The 19,854-nt window shown below is 33.0% G+C and overlaps 1 protein-coding gene across 1 annotated transcript; it reads right to left on the bottom strand.

Moving 5' to 3' along the window:
- Positions 1 to 1,276: 1,276 nt before the first annotated feature.
- Positions 1,277 to 17,343, bottom strand: LOC105345958 (transmembrane channel-like protein 7). The gene is made up of 17 exons (XM_011454366.4): positions 17,144 to 17,343; positions 13,840 to 14,161; positions 13,538 to 13,574; positions 12,704 to 12,785; positions 12,097 to 12,401; positions 10,732 to 10,883; positions 10,326 to 10,470; positions 9,820 to 9,981; positions 9,522 to 9,685; positions 8,526 to 8,664; positions 8,075 to 8,172; positions 7,678 to 7,791; positions 7,464 to 7,539; positions 7,228 to 7,358; positions 6,797 to 6,964; positions 6,531 to 6,609; positions 1,277 to 2,365 (listed from the first exon to the last, which is right to left on the bottom strand). The coding sequence occupies exons 1-17, from the start codon at positions 17,265 to 17,267 to the stop codon at positions 2,285 to 2,287; spliced, it is 2,379 nt and encodes a 792-aa protein (XP_011452668.3). The 5' UTR covers positions 17,268 to 17,343; the 3' UTR covers positions 1,277 to 2,284.
- Between the last annotated feature and the right edge of the window lie 2,511 nt (positions 17,344 to 19,854).

Genomic DNA, 19,854 nt, shown 5'->3' with positions numbered 1-19,854 from the left:
TTACAGACATATACTGCCAAGGCTTTGTATTTAGCAACAAGAAATCTGTAACATGTTGGTTTAAGGTTTTATGATCCTCAGCCTCAAAGTATTTTTTTCATCATAAAAATGTTGTTTATTCTTCAAACTTTATAAATGAAATAAAAGAGAAATAATTTCTTTAATGGTATCCATGCATTTTATGAAGTAATTTGGCCATGATGGATATAATGGAATATACAAGTTGAGATCAAATTTATAGAACAAAAAAACCTGTTGTACTGGTGCATCGATTGCTCAAACCCCTATACCTTCAGACAGTAGGTTTCTATGGAGCCACTAGGCTAAGCAGTTTATTAAACAGTTGTGTGTAATATTAACACTACAGGACTAATTAAATTTGTCTATATAAAAGACAGATTTATGGTACAAATAAAAAAATTCCAGATATATGTAATTTAGAGTTATTGAACATTGCTGAGGACTTTAACTTGGCTCAATTAAAAAAAAAAATCTAGTCCAAAACACCTTCTATTTCCAATACATATACCATTTCATTGACTGGTTTGTTGGTTTACAAATTACACAGTCATAGAATAAACATAGCTTTTTTTAATTCTATATTTACCTGAAAATTAAAGATCATGAAAGATTAGGAGAAATAATGATAGACTTCATGTAAAACTATGTCTATGGTATGATTGTTCAACATGATTAAATGTGATCAAAAACAATTCAATTCTACTGTTTATACTTTTATTTTCTTAACTCATAAAACAATATACCAAAAAAATTAACAAAAGCAGAAATTTTTACAGATGTATAAATACATGATAAAAATATTATCAACATGTAATAAATATTTCAGCAATATAAATATAAAAAACAAATAATTTTGGTCCTTTGTATAAATCTGAATATCAGATACACACCCTTCAACAACAAAACCCCAACCCATAAAATATAACATATTCTATAGAAAACTTCAGAAATGGGAATATGTTAAATGAAGCAGTACACCAGAGCATTAAATGAACTGTAAATCTCTGTAATGTACACGGTTATTAATTATTATAAAAATATTCTCTTTGTTTATTATGCTGTATATATGGATTATGACATTTTTTTATTTTAAAGAGGCTGTGAGACGCAATCTCCAGAGGATTTAATAATCATTTTTACAATATTCTTCACTAAAATATAAATTTATTAAGTGTATGACTTAAGAGACTTCATCTAGAGGAGACAAGACATCATTCTTACATACAACCCACTCCAGTTATCCTTTTTTTGGCAGGAAAGATTGTCCTTGCTAACATGTTAATAAAAATGGTACTACTACAGCGGAAGTAATCTCATAAGGCCCAAGCCATAGAAACGGTGACTAGATCAAACTAAGAAACTATTGAACAATAAAACTACCTAAGGGCAATAACAGGCAATAAAATATTAGAATGTCTGGAAATCAGAAATCATGTGCAAAGAAACCAACAATTAACACTACTAGATACTAGAAAAAAGAATAATGCAATAACTATGTAATCTCAAAATTACATGTACTAGTAATATTAAAAAATTCACAACAGCAAACATTCCACCTTTAATCATCTCATTAGGGTCAAAACTAATGGGCTAGAAGAATTATTTTCCTAGTCAAACATTTGGCAGTGGGTCAGCTAAACCCCCCTCCCACCCCATAAAAAATATATATATATATCTGTAATTCCCACAGGACATTGTGTGCAGTTGAAAGATTAATTCTCTATTTGTAATTATTCAAATTTAAATAAGAGTAATCATGCAAACAATGGCCATCAAAATTTCACTGAACACACTAACATAAAAAATTGCATAAAATACATTAGAAAGAATCAATTCAATCCTCATTTAATGGTCACTGAATCTCTGAATCACAGCAAAGAAAAAAGCTGAGATTTTGGTAACGGGCCTTCATTTTGACAAGTATAATAAATGAAATACAATAATACAACTGTTGTACATCGTAGAGATAAAAAATGGATGTACAAGAATGCATCAAAAAGATTTCAAGACACACTTCACTTCGAATCAACAAAATTATATTAACTGTGAAAAATACAGATATTTCTTTTTGATTCGAATTGAAAATTCTTACATTCACCAAGTTTATGGATAAAAAGCTTTCACATAAGCAATTTTGATTCCATAGCATTTATAGCAAACTAGAAAAAAAGGATCCTCTTTTACCCAAAGGCACATTAATTCAAATAATCACTCGTACTCATTATTTTCAGATTCTTTTAAACTCTGCGATTTTTACCAACAATTAACAATCACTGTCCTTCCGTAATAATTCCTCCTTTTCCTTGTTAATTTGTTTAAGAAGAAACTTTGTGTCCATTTTCTCCTGCAAAAAACAATACAAAACAATGAAGAAAAAACCCAGACCCCTTACTTCCACAAAGCAGTGAAATTTTAATATTTTTTTATGACATTAGCTAGGAATTAAAATAATGCTGTATTTCTACGGGGTTGTGTCACAAAACTTATTAAAATGGGGTACATCTGTAACGTGTTTTATTTGCGTCAGTCAATTTGCACTTAAACAATTACTAATGAAATAAACAATACTGAATTGGGTTACATGTACGTGGTTGCACAGTTTCTAGCAGAAACCCAACACATGTACACATATGCTTTAAAGTTAAATAATTTTGATTCATTAAGTGACATTCATTTTTATAGAAGCATACATTAACGGTCCGTATATATCATGAAATGTAGCTGAAGATCTAGCGATCTGTAGTCTGCTCTGATGGACAATTCTATTGCTTGTGGTATGTCAACCCATAGTAGATACATGTATGCAGCTATTATTAATATGAAACAATTTTTGTGTGATAAATGTACAATATCTGTCAAAGTCTCCTCTGAATTTTGGACTAGTTCTATTGTAAGTAATACGGGAAAATTTGTATGAAAGTCGACTGCTTGTTTCAATGTTAACCGGATGACTTTAATTTCTTGCCCACTTCAACTTTTACCTATGGGCAATATTCTAACCCTCCAATACTACAAAACGTTTGTTTTTTTTACCTTTACTAGTCTAGATTAAAATCCTAAAAATATCAAGTTGTTGATTTGAACTGCATACGGTAGGGATTTACTTAAAGTCGAACATAAAAATACGGGAAATGTCTATTGTCAAGTCGTACATAAAATTCATGTTTTAACTTCGCTGTTTTACGATAATTTAAACATAGGTAATCATAGATTACTAAGCTCACCGAGACGGAGCATCACCCTTATGAGACATCACCTTCATAAGACCACCTTTATCATTTTATATGAAAATCATAAGTTTATGATCTTGGATATTCATGGATTCTGTTTTGACAAAATATCGTATATCATCTGATAAATTTTTTTATGATAATCATATGTTCATATGTTAATCAATACAATGATATAAAATTAAATATTGCATCATGTCATATTTCTAATATAATATATATCATATAATAAATAAAATACCGTAATAAACAATAATGAGATTTGATATTGTAACGTATGATATGACATTGTATTGTGTTATACCTTATTGTATTTGATCACATAATACAATATCATAAAATATAATACAATATAGTATCATATTACAATATCATGTTACATAATACATCATAACACTGAAACATGATATTATATTGTATAATATAGAATGATATTGTATTGAATGACACTGAAACATATTTGATACATTATATGATATTATATCATATAATACAATATAATTTGATTCCAACATTGTATCTTATCAAATGATACAATATTATGTGATATGGTAAAATATTATAAAATACATTATTATATTATACATATTGCATCATATGACACAATAAAATATATTACAATATCATATAATACAATTTCATGTGATATGATAATATATCATATAAACCAATATCATATCATACAATATCGTATGATACAATATTATATAATATTACAATATCATATAATACAATTTCATGTGATATAATTCTATATTACTGAAACCAATATCATATTATACAATATTGTATGATACAATATTATAGAATATACAATATTGTATCATAGGATACAATATAATATTTTGCAATATCTTATGTAATTGTATCATGTGATAAAATAATAAATTAAAAATACAATATAATATTATACAATATTGTATCATAATATACAATACTATACATAACAATATCATGATACATAATCATATCATAAAATATCAAAAAAATTGATACAATATCATATCGTATCGTATAACTTTTTATAATATAACATATGATATCATATTGTATCATATCAAACAATATTGTTTCATATCATACAATACTTTATCATAGGAATCATGTTATATCATTTATCAACAAACACATCTATCTATCGAGCTGGTTTGAGTGAGGTAGGAGATTTCTTTAGCATCCTTGATAATGGAGATCAGGCTCTGCTTCTGAAGCAACCTCTGCATTTAATTTATAATAAAGTTAAATCAACTATGCAAGCTATCATCTATAAAACATGTGACCTGTTCCAAAAAACTAAACCTCATCCAGCATCCGAAACCTATGGCTCAGATTCAGCATTCAAGCCCATCAGGTGCATTTGTATCATAAGACGCATCATCCATGCAATTTTGGTGAAGTTTGGACCAGTAATAACTAAGATATCATCATCAGAGGGCACTAGCAATTAAAACCTTAACTTCCTCCAGCATCCGCAACCTATGGCTCAGATTCAGCATCCATGCCTGTCAGGTGCATCTGTATCATAAGACACACCATCCATTCAAGTTTGGTGAAGTTAGGACCAGTAATAACTAAGATTTATTTTTTAGCATCCTTGATAATGGAGATCAAGCTCTGCATCTGAAGCTACCTCTGCGATTCATTCATATCACAGTTAAATCAACTATGCAAGTTTGAAATAGTACTTTCATCTATTAAACATGTGACCTGTTCCTAAAAACTTAACTTTATCCAGCATCCGAAACCAGACTATGCATTCAAGCCTGTCAAGTGCATCAGTATCATAAGACACACCATCCATGGAAGTCTGGTGAAGTAAGGACAAGTAATAACTAAGATATCATCATCAGAGGGCACCTGTTTCAAAAACTTTATCTAACCAGCTCTTAAAACCTTAACCTCCTCCAGCATCCGAAACCTATTGCTCAGATTCAGCATTCAAGCTTGTCAGGTGCATCAGTATCATAAGACGCACCATCCATACAAGTTTGGTGAAGTTAGGTCCAGTAGTAACTAAGATATAATCATCAGAGGGCACCTGCAACAAAACTTTAACCAGCTCTAAAAACTTTAACCTCTTCCAGCATCCGAAACCTATTGCTCAGATTCAGCATTCAAGCTTGTCAGGTGCATCAGTATCATAAGACACACCATCCATACAAGTTTGGTGAAGTTAGGACCAGTAGTAACTAAGATTAATCATCAGAGGGCACCTGCAACAAAAACTTTAACCAGCTCTAAAAACCTTAACCTCTTCCAGCATCCGAAACCTATTGCTCAGATTCAGCATTCAAGCTTGTCAGGTGCATCAGTATCATAAGACGCATCATCCATACAAGTTTGGTGAAGTTATGACCAGTAGTAAGTTAGATATTGCTATCAATGGGTACCCGCAACAAAAACTTTAACCTGCTCCAAAAACCTTAACCTCCTCCAGCATCCGAAACCTATAGCTCAGATTCAGCACTCAAGCCTGTCTGGTGCATCAGTATCATAAGGCACACCATCCATGCAAGTTTGGTGAAGTACAGACCAGCAGTAACTAAGATACTGCTATCAAAGGGCACCTGCAACAAAAACTTTAACCTGGTCCAACAACCTTAACCTCCTCCAGCATCTGAAATTTAGGACCCAGATTCAGCATCCAAGTCTTTCAAGTCCATAGGTAGGTCCAGATGCATCATCCATGCAAGTTTGGTGAAGATAGGACAAGTAATAGCTTAGATACAGGACCTGCAACAAAAACTTTAACCAGGTCCGGACGCCGACGCCGACGCCGACGCCACCGCCGACGCCGAGGGTATAGCATAAGCTCTCCTTGACTTCGTCTCGGTGAGCTAAAAAGTATGAATCAATTGACTTGAAAATCAATAGGGATTGTCCTTCTACCATGCAAAAGAAGTGTACAAAGTTTGATGAATATTTATTAGGTTTTCTTGGAATTTTGCTAAAGAGCAGCTGGGAATGGACACACACACACACACACATACATACACACACACACGCACAGCAGCGATGCTATATACCCCTCGCAACAAGTTGCGCGAGGGGATAATAAAGTTGAGCATCTTATCAATACATATATATTAATATAAATACAATGCTTGGGCATCAAAGAAGTTTTTGCCATTTCCAATCAGTTATCAATGTTAGTATTTTCACTTTTGTTATTCAAATATTGCATTATTATTCAAATGTCAGTCCATTTGAACAATGGTCCACTATTTGTTGACATCTTCAATTTTCATCTGTAAAATTAATTATCTATTCAGAATTTACCATTTTCAAGTCCTCTAGCGCAAACTCCTCTTTAGTGGCATACCCACGTCCTATGACCCAGTAATAGTACATCAGTAACCTGCAATTTAAGCTAAAACGATTAACAAACACTCAAGATACATTTTTTTTCTCTGAGGTAGAAAAATGCATTGCTTGAAATTATACAGGTTTTAAAAAATATAAATAGAAATTCAGTCATTTGGTTTAATTTGTTCCACAAAAATTATCAATCTGTAAGGCTAATGCAAACAATAACCGTTACTCACAACAATAAAATAAGGAGTGGAACCACGAAGATGCCGGTGCCGATGAAGAAGAAGACAGCCTGGGGAGCCTTGTTCCAGGAGTAGACATAGTTCACCAAGCTGTGGTACATTCTGTAGGAGTGGTCACCATACATACGGAAAGGGCCACAACTCTGGCTCGGCTGAATTCTGCAATGATAACATTAATTAAGAATATTATTGTTACATACAGCAAGTAAATATTTTTGGTGGTTGCTTATGTTGGCTAATTACAAAAGTTAATACCGTCATCAAATTAAACCTAACCTCTTGAAATCACCGAATTTTATAACCAATAAAATGAGCTGCTACATTAGGTATCAGAAATGAAGCTATGAGCACATCATCATTATGATACAGTATGGATTAAAAGAGTTTCACCATTGCCATTCAAGTGCCATTTAATAACCTACTTTCCTACAATGTATCCAGCAGGAACAACTGCCAGCATAAAGGATAGCAACAACACCTTCATAAACAGAGAAGTGGACTTGGAGGTTTTATATGGCCTGGATTCTGGACGACAGTTTTTAAAGAGGTCAACCTGTGGCAAAAAAGAAAACTCTAAATAATAGACATTGTACCTGTATTGATGGTCTTGGAGGAATTAAGACAAACAGCTGTGATGAGGCAAACAAAATGTGCGTACCTTTTTTACAAAGAAGACTATGATATTGTGAAGAAGCGTTATAGCAGGAATCAAGGGACAAAACAGGAGACCGAACCTGAAAAAACAGAGGAAATGAATTACAGTGTATTACTATCAAAACCAAAACCATTTTATCACGGAGCATTACTCCAAAATTGAAAATAACAAGAATGAATGCATTGCCACAACAACTCTGGCATGTATTGACACTTACCAACACAGATTCTGTGCATAAATAATATCAACAACACTCTTTGCTAAGTCAAACTCTTGGGGTCCAACCAATCTCACAAGTTTAAACCGATCCCGGTATTTTGTGTTTATATATCTGAAATATATAATGAAAGAAATATTACAAATAAGAAATTCAGTGCTACTGTATCAAGATTCTTCTTATTATTTTAACATTAGATGTCTATGTGTCGTGAAGATTCATTTTAAACAACTTAAGTATGTATAAAAGATTTCTTTGCAAAGTAACCCAGATTAAAAAGTTAAATTTAGAATTTAATTTTATGGGCCATTTGCAGCCTTAATTAATTTCTTACAAAGTCATTTTTTGCCAAATTCTACAGAGTACGATGGAATCCTATCAATGTTAGCAGGCTTACCTTCTTGGGGTGTGCCACAGTAGGACCACCAGTATACCAACCACTATATCTATCAGCAGAAGCTTATAGACCTGCTGCCCTACGTAGGTCTCCCAGCACTGGAAACACAGGAAAAATTAAGATAATCAGACACATTCTCCAGACAAGTGAGTTTAATAATTATACAGGGGTTCATAAGGTTTTATGCAGTACTGAAAACTCTTTATTTTATCAGTGTCCTAAATTATGCAATTCTTTATGCTGTATCAAATTGCGACAACATTGTAAATCAAAAGTGCTAAAAAATTTTTATAAATTATTCCACGTAATATACAACATAAAAAGCAATAAAATGAGATACACTGTATTAGAATCAGCAAAAAGACCTCCATGCAATTTTAGGCAGATATTTATTCCTTAGTCCTTACATTTTATTAGGATTCTACAGTAAGATATAATATTTGGGGTTTACCCTGACAGAGCTGGGGTCATCATCAGCAGTCCACCTCAAATTCCCACAGATTTTTGTTTCTTCATCATCTTCCAACAGTAACTTATCATACAACATGACCATCAATGCAACTGGAGAGGCTAGTCGCAAAAGTATACTCCTAAAGATATCAACAAAATCATGCATTTAATCTTTACATACCTGTTCAGATATGACAAAGAATACTATACTATATCATACTACATGTAATTACCCAATAGTGTATCATATTAACAAGGAATCTAAAAATAAAGAACAGTATTTCTTCTCAGAAAATAGATAATACAGGTAATATATCATAGCAAATGACACTGACTCTTAAACATCAACACATTACTAAATGTTCATAGCTAAGGGCAAAGGATGGACATATAATCCTAGTCAAGGTCATGCATGAATGCTTCCATTGGACAGATAATCAGATATGCTGGTGTTGGATGGATTTCGATGTAATATGATGCTGCATGTGCAATGCTATCTGTGATTTTTAAATGCATGGTGATTTAAACACTGGTATGTGAATGCCATTCCTCAGTATTGCATGCACAGCAGAACAACATTATGCAAAAAGGAACAATTCTTCTCTCTAACATCCAGTAACAGCCAAGGATGATGTACTTGACAGCTTTATAAAGGCCATTTTAAGTGCCAGGAATATACATGCATGTATACTGGTGTCTTTTATTATCAACTTTAACTTTTGAAGACATTAACAACTACATGTGTTTTTAAGATGATTTTTTTTCTTTATTTTAAGTTTTTTGACAACTAAATAACATTAAATTCAACATCTCATATTTCAGGGACAAAAGATTACTACAAGACTATCCTACTAATTTTTTCAGTACGTGAACAAGTAACACAACATAATGGTACCACTGATATGATGAGAATAGAGTATACATAAACATTGCCAATGATGAGATAAATAGCGTATCAATTCATTTACAAGAACATCAAGAAATTTGTAAATATTACCTGAAGAGTGTGATTTTTATTTGCGTTTCATGTTTGTACTCCTCAAAAAACACAAGCTTCTGAAAGACTCGAGGCACAACCAGATTAATTAAAGTGATGGTTAGGTGTGGTACAAACTGGTAGAAGAGTGTGTAGCCGGCACTACTCTTGGTCCCATTGCTTTCCTGCAAAAAACCAAAATACACAAAATTAATGTACTTTCAGGACCTGGTCTAAGCTTAAAACAGCTGACACAGAGATGGTGCTGTACTGACACCTTCTACACACAAAGCTCCCCACTGTATTTGGTGACACTTACATCTATCATCTTAGAGGTGGTGAGACCTATCAGAGCAAGAGACCCACACAACAGAATAAAGACCAGGGTGTTGATGACGATCCTCATCCCCCAGACCTCCAGCCAGTCCACCCATGTCCTCAGACCCAGGCGCTTACTCCGCTCTTGTTCAGCGAGGTCAGCCTGTAACAAAGTCCGGTCAACCATTTACTGGTACAACTCTTGTTCAAAAAGTGATTGATCCATCAGATGTCATTTGAAAAGGGTATTTAGAAATACTGCTACACCATTTACAGGCTTAAGTATTTTAAAAATCATTTTTCTTTCTTTTTGTAGGCTTTCATAAACTTTACATTTAATCATTACAAATATTAAAAAAAAACAACATAAAATACAGATACAAATGTAGGTACATGTAATTGTCTGTTTAGACTTTCAAATCCAAAATTTCAAAACAGCAATTGTAACAATTCAAAATAAATCCAATTAGACGAGTAGCTTGACATAACCAAGGGACCTTAACTTACAGCCAGAGCTCCCCCAATGACCTTCTTTTTGTGATTAGCTGCCCGGCTCTCCTTGATACAGTAGTCCCAACCCCCAAACACCTTGTTGGTAAACTGAGCCACTGACTTCTCTACACCATGAGAAGCTTTCATATTCTTAGCAGAACTGAAAAATTAAAAAATCTTGCATTTTTATTCTGTATAACTTAATTCAGGAATAATATTTATAAAGGCTTACTACGTCAAGCACATCTACAGTTCTGGTGTGGTTTAAAATTCATCATCAAAAACTTTGCATTTCAGACTTAAATTGAACTGTGCGTTAACTTGCATTTATTTTCAGTAGTAGCAAGAATACAGATTTTATAACAAATAGAGGGAAAAAAATATACAATGAATGTAAATATGTATTGAAATGGAGCCTTACTTCTTGATGATAAGGATGAAGCTCAGAAGAAAGCTACTGAAGACACTGATGAGATAGGCCACTCCGATGTTGTACACCGTTTGGTGACCATCCTCTTCATACGTTCTATTGTTGTAAGCACCATAAAACAACATAGATCTCTCCATGTATCCCTGGATCAAATAAACAACAGTATTACAGTGTTGAACCTTTACATTCTACAACAGAGTCAGATCAATGAAATGCTTCACAATGGAACTAAATCTCGCAATATAAGTTTGGAAAATATTTCATCAAAATTTCTAACAAATCAATTGACTTGAGTTTTTCTAGGATATACAGTTTTATATTTAACGAGGCCGGGTCTAATTAGTTCTGCCCTAGATTTTTTAATGAAATTTTTTACATGAATTTCTACTGAAATAATTATTATTTTAAGATTAAAAAATAAGACATTTACCACACCGTTTGTTTAGGGGGTCATCTCAAATTTTGTTAATCTTTAACATAGGACCCTATGGGATTTCGCTTGAAATGTATCAATTTTGCACATTTTTTTAAACTTCTGCCCTAGGGATTTCTTTTTCTGTTCTATCTATTAAAGTTATTGCTAAAAGGCATCAAATGGTCAAATAAAAAAAACCTTTTATCTCCTGGTTTGTTCCAGGGGTCTTATCAAAGTTGATTTTTGTATGCCCAATTTCCCAGATTTGTCAGATAATGGCTATTTTTTATTTGACAGAGGCGGAAAAGGTGATCTATATAGTATTAGTAAAGCATTCAGACATATTTAAGTAATAAAAAAATATATAACATCACATATTAAGGGTCATTGATATAAAATACATGGTTACTGTCTTGAAATATATGAATTAAGCTATATTTAGGCGGGTTAAGAAAACGTGACAGAGGGTTGACCTGCTGAACCCTCTTCACGTTTTCGACCCGAGCTTATACTTCGAGACAGTTATGTTTATTTCACAATATAACATTAATTTTACGCATTAAACGAGCCATTTTCAACAAATTTCGCTGAATATCTGCAGTTGAAACTATCACGCCATGGCGTCAACCAAGCAAAAAGATGACGTCACAATACAAATGAAACGCTGCGCGAAAGCGTGCGTACTTGTTCTGTACTCGGCCTCGTTAAGGGAACACTTAATTTTTTCAAATTTAAGGAACTGTTCTGCTTATCATGTAATTAGGTTCAATTTCTCAAATAAAACTAATTTTTCCAACTTTTTATTTTTTCCCCACCATCAGTCACAATCCATTGTTAACTTTGCTCTACATCTGTGTTATAATAAGTATCATTGTAAATGGATATCTATGACAGATGCATATTAGACAAGAGCCAGAGAATTGGGCTGTTCGGGTGCTTACCGTCCCCTGAATGAGATCGACAAACAGTGTAGCACCGGTGTGTACGGATCCGTGGACTTGGTCCGTGTGTCTGATGTACTGCTGGGTACAGTTCACAGCCTGTAGGGTCATATTGTAGACCTCACTCGATACATTGGCCGCCGCAGGCAACGACTTGTTACCCAGAATATCATCAAACTTTGAGGGACTCAGCGCAGCAAAAGGAATCACCAAGATTGCAAATGTGATCAGCATGATGTAGAAATTTAAGAACATCAGCCACTTCACAAATCGGAAGTAAGTCATTATTGCCATTCCATATCGACCTGCAACAAGAATACACGACAAAATGACTGAGTGTTTTACAGTGCCATTGTAACCTTCAAATAGTAAATACTGGAAAAAATTTTAAAATATATTATTTATAGTTTAATATTTAATTTCGCATAGTTTGTATGGTAAAATCATTGTACTAGTATATCAGATTTTCATAATGCAAATTAAAATCTCCAACCCCATTGCCTTTAAAAGAAGGCGTCTTAAAAAATAAAATAACAAGAAACATGTTATTGTCCCTTAATTGAGGACCATATTTCCAGTGATGGACATGCTGTGTTTGTGACCTTACCCTCTATCCCTCTCAGGGTCCCATGGAACACGGTCAGTGACTGACGAATGTCCTTGAACTTCATTTTCCATTTGTGCCATTTCTTTTATGACAATAAACAAGAAACATTTTAAGTTTTCCTAATTAAACTAACTGAATGCTTGTGTATTTTACGAGTCCTATTAAACTTTTATAAACAATACATGTTGATATCAATATTTTGAAATAATCTAAATTCAACTTAAAATAATTTTTCATCAAAACCAGTTTTATTTGATTGTTTCATTTTCATAAAGTCATGTAAACAATAAAACCCACAAAAAGCAAAAAAAAAAAAAAAAAAAAAAAAAAACATGCTTAAAAAATCTTTAAAAAATTGAGTTACTTGTGAAACAGGAACAATAATAAACCATTGGAAGCAATCAGGGTAAAATTTCAGGGTGTTTATTAAACTCAGGAAGCATGCAATGCAGAAATAACACTTGAACACAGGAAAAACTCACTTTAGGAAGTTTTACTGTACACTTCTGTCAACTAATAAAAAGTGATAGGTGTGTTGTCATGTGTAAAACTGCAATTACCGCCTGATTAATTATCATACAAGCTTGACTGGATCAAAAATGAAACATATAAATTATGAATGGCCAGTGGCCATATATTATCAGCTCGACTTGATCCATGACACGATGTGGTACAAAAATAATAATTTCAAAGCAATTACTTTCTCTGAAATACACCCTTATATGTGTGCATTTTTATAGCCATTTCTACATCTTTGTTTAGTAAAGTTGATTGATTGGCACTTTCCTATATCTTAGATCAAGATATAAATGCTTTAAATGTTGCTATACTAACCCTTGCTTGTATTTCTATTCTCTCCAATGTTGACACTCTACAAGATAGAATAGAAAGGCTAAATTAGCTAACCATAACACGCAATGTCACTCAAAAAACACAATACTGTTCTGTTATTATGCGAGGTAATCAGATCACACACAACAAATCACACGAAATAAATCTATTAAAGACCCTCGTAACAGGAGGCATGTCACAAAAGATCAACCTATAATAATGTAGAGCTACCAATCTTTATGAATGGGTAGCATGTGTCATGCATTTATCAAAATTAAGTCATTGTGCAATAATAGTTGACTTACTTTACTGCTTTGGCAACATTTCTAAAAGACATCCGGTTCCTGTTTTTAAGGTCCTCGTACCTCTCCCAGAAAGGCCGCGGCCTGACATAGCGCCCCTCGTTGATCCTCTGTAGGTCTATCCTTCGGTCTTTGATTGACCTGGACGTCGTGTACCTTCGGATCCGAACACTGGGAAGCTTACTCCGAATGTCTCCTTGTAGATCCAGATCATTGTCATTCAGAAGCAGGGTCACCACTCGGGCTGTCCCCCTCTTCCTGAGGCGGGGGTTCTTCCTCAGCCTCACAATCACCCCTGAGTCTGTCTGACATCGTCCCCGGAATCCTAAACGACGATTCATTACGTAAACAATCAAGAACACATGCTCTCATTCTCTATGCATTCATGAATAATGACTGGGATTTACTGCTTGACCCAACTGTAACCTTGCTAAGAAACAAACCATCCATCACAATTTAACACATTAAACTGTTTAAGAGTGACAAACTTGATAAATCATTTGTCATTGATTTTTCCATATATATGAAATGAATCACATCAAATAACACTCTCTCCTTAATACGTAAGACCTTCAGTTATAATAACCACTCCACACTGAAGTGCTCTATATATATCCACTGTGTGAACTTCAACCCAGTACAGGGGCTCAATCCATCTGTCATGGAAAGGTGATCACTATTGTTTGGAGAACAACAAAATGTCTGAAGGCTGGGCTATTGACATATTTAATTTCATGGTGGCTATTTTCTGCCTGTGTTATAGTAATGTACTCAAACAGGCACTAATTTGAACCCTGGATTTGTTACAGTCAAGGCAAGAGTTCAGTCAAATCAACCCTTAAAAAACTTAACCACATGAATTTATTTTCTTATTTTAAAAAAAAACCCTGACATTGCTGAAGATTATATTCTATCCAAAATTGCTTCACAAAACACAATTAAAAAGATTTATGATTTTTAAAAAGCAAAATGAAAACTTAGAAGGCACTTTCATTTAGTTCAAATAAACAGAACTGTTTCTCATATCCCTTTGTGTTGTAAATTCAGCATATTGCAGTAGAGTTTTTCATCCATGCATGTACAAAAGATAAAAATGTGCTTGTTCAATGTCTTCAATTTCCTGAATATGTAACAATAAAAAATGTGTAAGAAATGTCTAATTATGATAACAATTTACATATCCTGTCACATATTAAGTTTGCTACACTACAGACTCTGTAGTACAGAGTATGTACTAGAGTAAGTTTATTCAGACCAGGAAGTTAACAAACATAAATTTACTCCAAGACGTACGTGTGAATTCTAGAGTGTTACCCTCTTAAATTACCACTCTCTAAACCTGCTGAGTGCTCAAAAGATATTTTACATTAATTTGCTAAAAATGGTATATCTAAGAAGATGAAAAAAAATTGTAAAAATTCTTATCTGATATTTATGAACAAAAAAAGCTTAGCTTTTAAAAACAAAAGAAATTAATAAAAAGGTTTCCAAAATTCTGATTTCAAATCAGAAAAAAAATATTTCTAGAATATAAAGGCTTAGAAACAGTGTTAAATCAGACCCAACATTCTCTGTCAAATAACATTAATGGTAATCACCAACCAACGTATGACTAAAAAGATCAAAATAGATAAAACCTCTCTCTCTTTCTCTCTCTCTCTCTCTCTCTGATCTTGGGAATATACTTATGAAAATGAAAATACTGCTTTTTATTAGGAGACCTTCACATTTGTAAGCAAAACACTCCTGCTAAACTTTTTTAACCAGTTTCATAAGAGGGTCTTATCAGCTTGTGTGAAACATATTCACAATTACATGTATCATATTTTCTCTTTGCATTTTATTTTCATTTTTTTTTTTTGTCAAGTGATTTATTACTTCATATGCTACAACCAAACAACCACACCCACAGAAATACAGATTAAATTTGATATCATAGACATTTCTATTCTACTTGTGTTTTTCAAATACTGATTTAATAGAAAGAATTTAAGAACTTTTAAAGAAAATCTAAAAATTAAACATCACATGCATGTTCACTTATTTTGTGTTATGTTATTCCTAGGTCCATTCTTTTTCTCTTTATTTATCTCTCTTTCCTCAATTCACAAACCCTAACATCCCTCCTAGCAGGAGATGATGTGTCTTATAATATTGTGGAGACAGCTTTTCCCATTCAGACACAGAGTCTGTTATGAACAACATATTCAATAAAAAGACCTTAGATGTTATTACCATTTCAATACACATAAAATATGATGGAAAATTGTAACACTAGACCAAATTATTTTAAGGTACAAATAAGTTAAAAGATAATCATTTTTTAATACTGAGAAAGAGCAAATTCCTATGATACAATGAATAAACATGCATATAACATGTATAAATGGTAGAAATGATTTTGGTTGCGGGATATACAAACTTACATCTTTCATGCACAACTTCAAACCAACTCTTTGAAGAGACTTAAAATTGTTATTTAGATGCATCCTCATTAAAATGCTTAGGAGAGCAATTTTTCAAGACACTGAGAAAGATTGACTTGTAAACTAATTTGCAAAGTAGTATGAAGTTTGATTGTAGCCAAGAACATAATTTATTTCTTCTCTTTAAACTTCAAATACTTTTAGCTATGATTTTCAAACAAATTCATAGTGTGTCATGGTTCACTCCAATAAAAGAAAACAGAGGAAAATTAAAGCAATTTATCACAATATGTGTTAGTTGCACTTTCAGGGCAAAAAGGTCATGTTAAATACACTGTAGCGCTAAAAAAAGCTTATTGACCTCCAATTTTTGCTTTAATTTTGGTAAAGCTGTGTGTGAAGTTTAAAAAATATATCATACTCGAGAAAAAACTTTTTAAAAACATTTAGACTTTTGATTGCAGGATCAATCCCCTTAACATTAAACATTTATTACGACAAGAATCATGACTGAAACTACTGTCTGATAAACATTATCAAGGCCCCATTTACAAGCACATAGACCTACCACAGGCACTTGAATTTTTATCAATCAGTCGCTCAATAAGCCAAATTAAAAAAAAAAATCTACCTCCTCATGACTTCTCTATATAAATACAATGTACACGTGTATTTTATATAAAAGGAGGTAAAAAAAAATATATATTTGGCTTATTGAGCGGCCGTTTGATAAAAATTCAGGTGCCCGTGGGCCTACTAACCTACTATAGTAAATATTATCGTATTTTAAATTTTACTGGGTGGATCCAAACACTCGGTATATTGTCTTGACTATGCTTCATGTGCAGTAGTGCGCTACAAAAACATTAAGAAATCCAAACCTTCTAATGGCGTGACATCACTCAATAATGGCCTTTCATTTTCCTGTTCAGCACCAGGTTCATGGAGCACTATATTCACAGTGTCGTCTTCTTCTTCATGTTCGTTTGGCTCTCTGGCAGCCATCACATAACATTGTCTGACAGTAAGCGCCAAAACCCATCCGGTCCTCAAAGACAATCCGGAAACACGTGAGTCACGGCATGCATCATCACTTCCACATACCTGCGTGGTCTTGTATTTAATTTCACGACGATTACTTACTATTAAAGCAGCCCCAGCACTCAGACGTGTGCACAAAGATTGATTTATACCACTGAAAACTTTTGAAGTGTTGAATTACTGCATGCGGGAAAATAGTCGCCTTTATTCCTACAGCTAGTAATTTTTTGTTTAAAAATGAAAAGGGTAATAGATGTGGGATTTCCAAATATATCTGTAGCTAATAAGCATCAAACTGGAATGGATTCTTTCTGTATTTTAACACCTTTTCCATTTAAAAATAAAATTGAATAGTCGAATTTATATACTATCGAAATAATTTTATTCAGTATATCAAAGATGTCTATTTTATGTCATATCATATGCGATACTGTGGATAATTTTACACATGGAAATGCACTCGTGTTCCTCCAGGTTGATTGATTTAGGATACCAGGTAAAGGTTTACTTCTGACAAATGTAATTAACTTTATAGAAAGATTGAGCACTCAAGGCATTACCATATCTACACGTTAGATTATCCACGTGTTCGATATGCTATCGGGTTCTCGCGCAATCGACGTTTCAGATTATTGGAGTTATATCACTGAGAAATATATATGGATCAAATAGATAAATGAAACACCGATATGCTATCGGGTTCTCGCGCAATCGACGTCTCAGATTATTGGAGTTATATCACTGAGAAATATATATGGATCAAATAGATAAATGAAACACCTGTTTGTATTTTTTTGCACTCGAGTAAAAACAAATATAGATATATGACTTGATGTCTTTTGGTATTTTAAATTTTTTATACCCCAGATAAAAACAACTGCCTTTATGAACAGTTTTCTATCTTCGTCTATAAAATTGTGGAATGAATTACCTCTTCACATTAGAATTTTACCAACTGAGTCTTCATTCAAAACAGCCATAAAAAACATATTCTTTAGAAAGCCAAACAAACTTTATGACTTTGGAAACAGAAAAGCAAATATTATACATTGTCAGATAAGAAATAATGCAAGCAATTTAAATGCTGACCTATTCAATCATTTTTGGTGTGAAAATTATATTTGTGATATGTGTGGTTATGTATCTGAAAATGCTTATCATTATTTTTTTGTCTGTCCACATTATGATGCACAGAGGCAAGTTTTTATACAGTCAGTAAGTAATTTACACTTAGATATCCTCATCTCTCTGGACTTATTGTTATATGGGGACAGTGGTTTGCCTTATAACGAAAATGTTGCCTTATTTAAGATTGTACATGATTATATATTAGCTACCAAAAGATTTAAGTTTTAATGCATTATTCACAGTGTCACTCAAACAGCTGAACTGCTAGCTTTCTACAACTATTTTTCATTTTATACATAAATAATACCCGGTACCAAGCATTTTGATTCCACTTATTTTTTCCTTTATTTTTCTCTACTATATTCTATTGTTACATTGTACCATCAATGTTTGTCAAATTGACTGATTAAGGAGAGGGCTCAAATTGTCTGCTGCCCAATCCTATTATGTAATATTTTTTACATAATAAAATATTGTTTAAATAAAATGTCTTTTGGTATTTCAATAATTTAGATTTTTGGTTTAGAATATATCAATTCTACATTTTAAAAATTTTCAAAATACAGTGCTCAGTTTTTAAAAAAGGTGAAGTTATGACATTTTAAATAATCTAACAACAATTATATGACGTTATCCTGTTAAAGTTTTATCTCCTGTTAAAGTTTTATCATCCAGGAGAGCTTGATTGCATCCAAAAGTGTTTAATTTATGAAAATGTCCGTTTCCGGGGAAAAGTGGTGGATGTTAGGTTGAAGCTTTACTTTGCCTTGAACCTTTTTTAAATTAATTCAAAGCCATTGCATAACTTTTATCAATCAACCACTCTGCGGGTGTAGTATATGGCAGATAAAGACAAAACAAGAAATAATAGAGTCCGAACAATGATTTTACACAGAGGTCTGTAGTGAACTTTATCTTTTCCATCGAAACTTGATATTGGTGTTACATTGAAACTCGATACTAATCGGATTTAGGTCACTGCAGAGGGTCTATTTGGTATTGTTATACTTTCATGTTAAATACTGAAATCTGATTGGTTAAGACGCAGTTAATAATATTTACTATTACCCTCAGCGTTAGCAACGCACTTGGCAACGGGTAACATTAAAAAATGTTACATGCGCGAAAATTATGCGCGTACGGTTCGCTGTAGAATTCACGTTATTCCTACATAAAAGCAGTAACATTTTCTTAAAATTTTTAAAAAAGACATTCAGTATAACAAAATAAATAGTGCCTGTTTGGGAGGATAACAGTTGAAATTGACACCCCTCGAAAACCATTGTCAACCTCCGCTTCGCGTCGGTTGACAATGGTTTTCTCGGGGTGTCAATTTCAACTGTTACCCTCCCAAACAGGCACTATTTATATAATAACTATTCTTAGCCAGGTAGCATAAAACCATATTTCAAAGAGATCGTAC

Source organism: Magallana gigas, chromosome 7, assembly GCF_963853765.1.
Source record: "Magallana gigas chromosome 7, xbMagGiga1.1, whole genome shotgun sequence".
In the NCBI taxonomy this organism is placed as follows: domain Eukaryota; kingdom Metazoa; phylum Mollusca; class Bivalvia; order Ostreida; family Ostreidae; genus Magallana; species Magallana gigas.
Note: the sequence above shows the minus strand (reverse complement) of the source record. Positions and strands in the feature narration are given on the sequence as shown.

Excerpts from the sequence above, each read along its gene's own strand:
- LOC105345958 (XM_011454366.4), bottom strand. The coding sequence starts at position 17,267 with ATGGCTGCCAGAGAGCCAAACGAACATGAAGAAGAAGACGACACTGTG. Across the intron at positions 9,686-9,819 it reads CCACCTCTAAGATGATAGAT|GAAAGCAATGGGACCAAGAG; the intron begins GTAAGTGTCACC and ends GGTTTTTTGCAG. Across the intron at positions 8,173-8,525 it reads ATGACCCCAGCTCTGTCAGG|TGCTGGGAGACCTACGTAGG; the intron begins GTAAACCCCAAA and ends CTGTGTTTCCAG.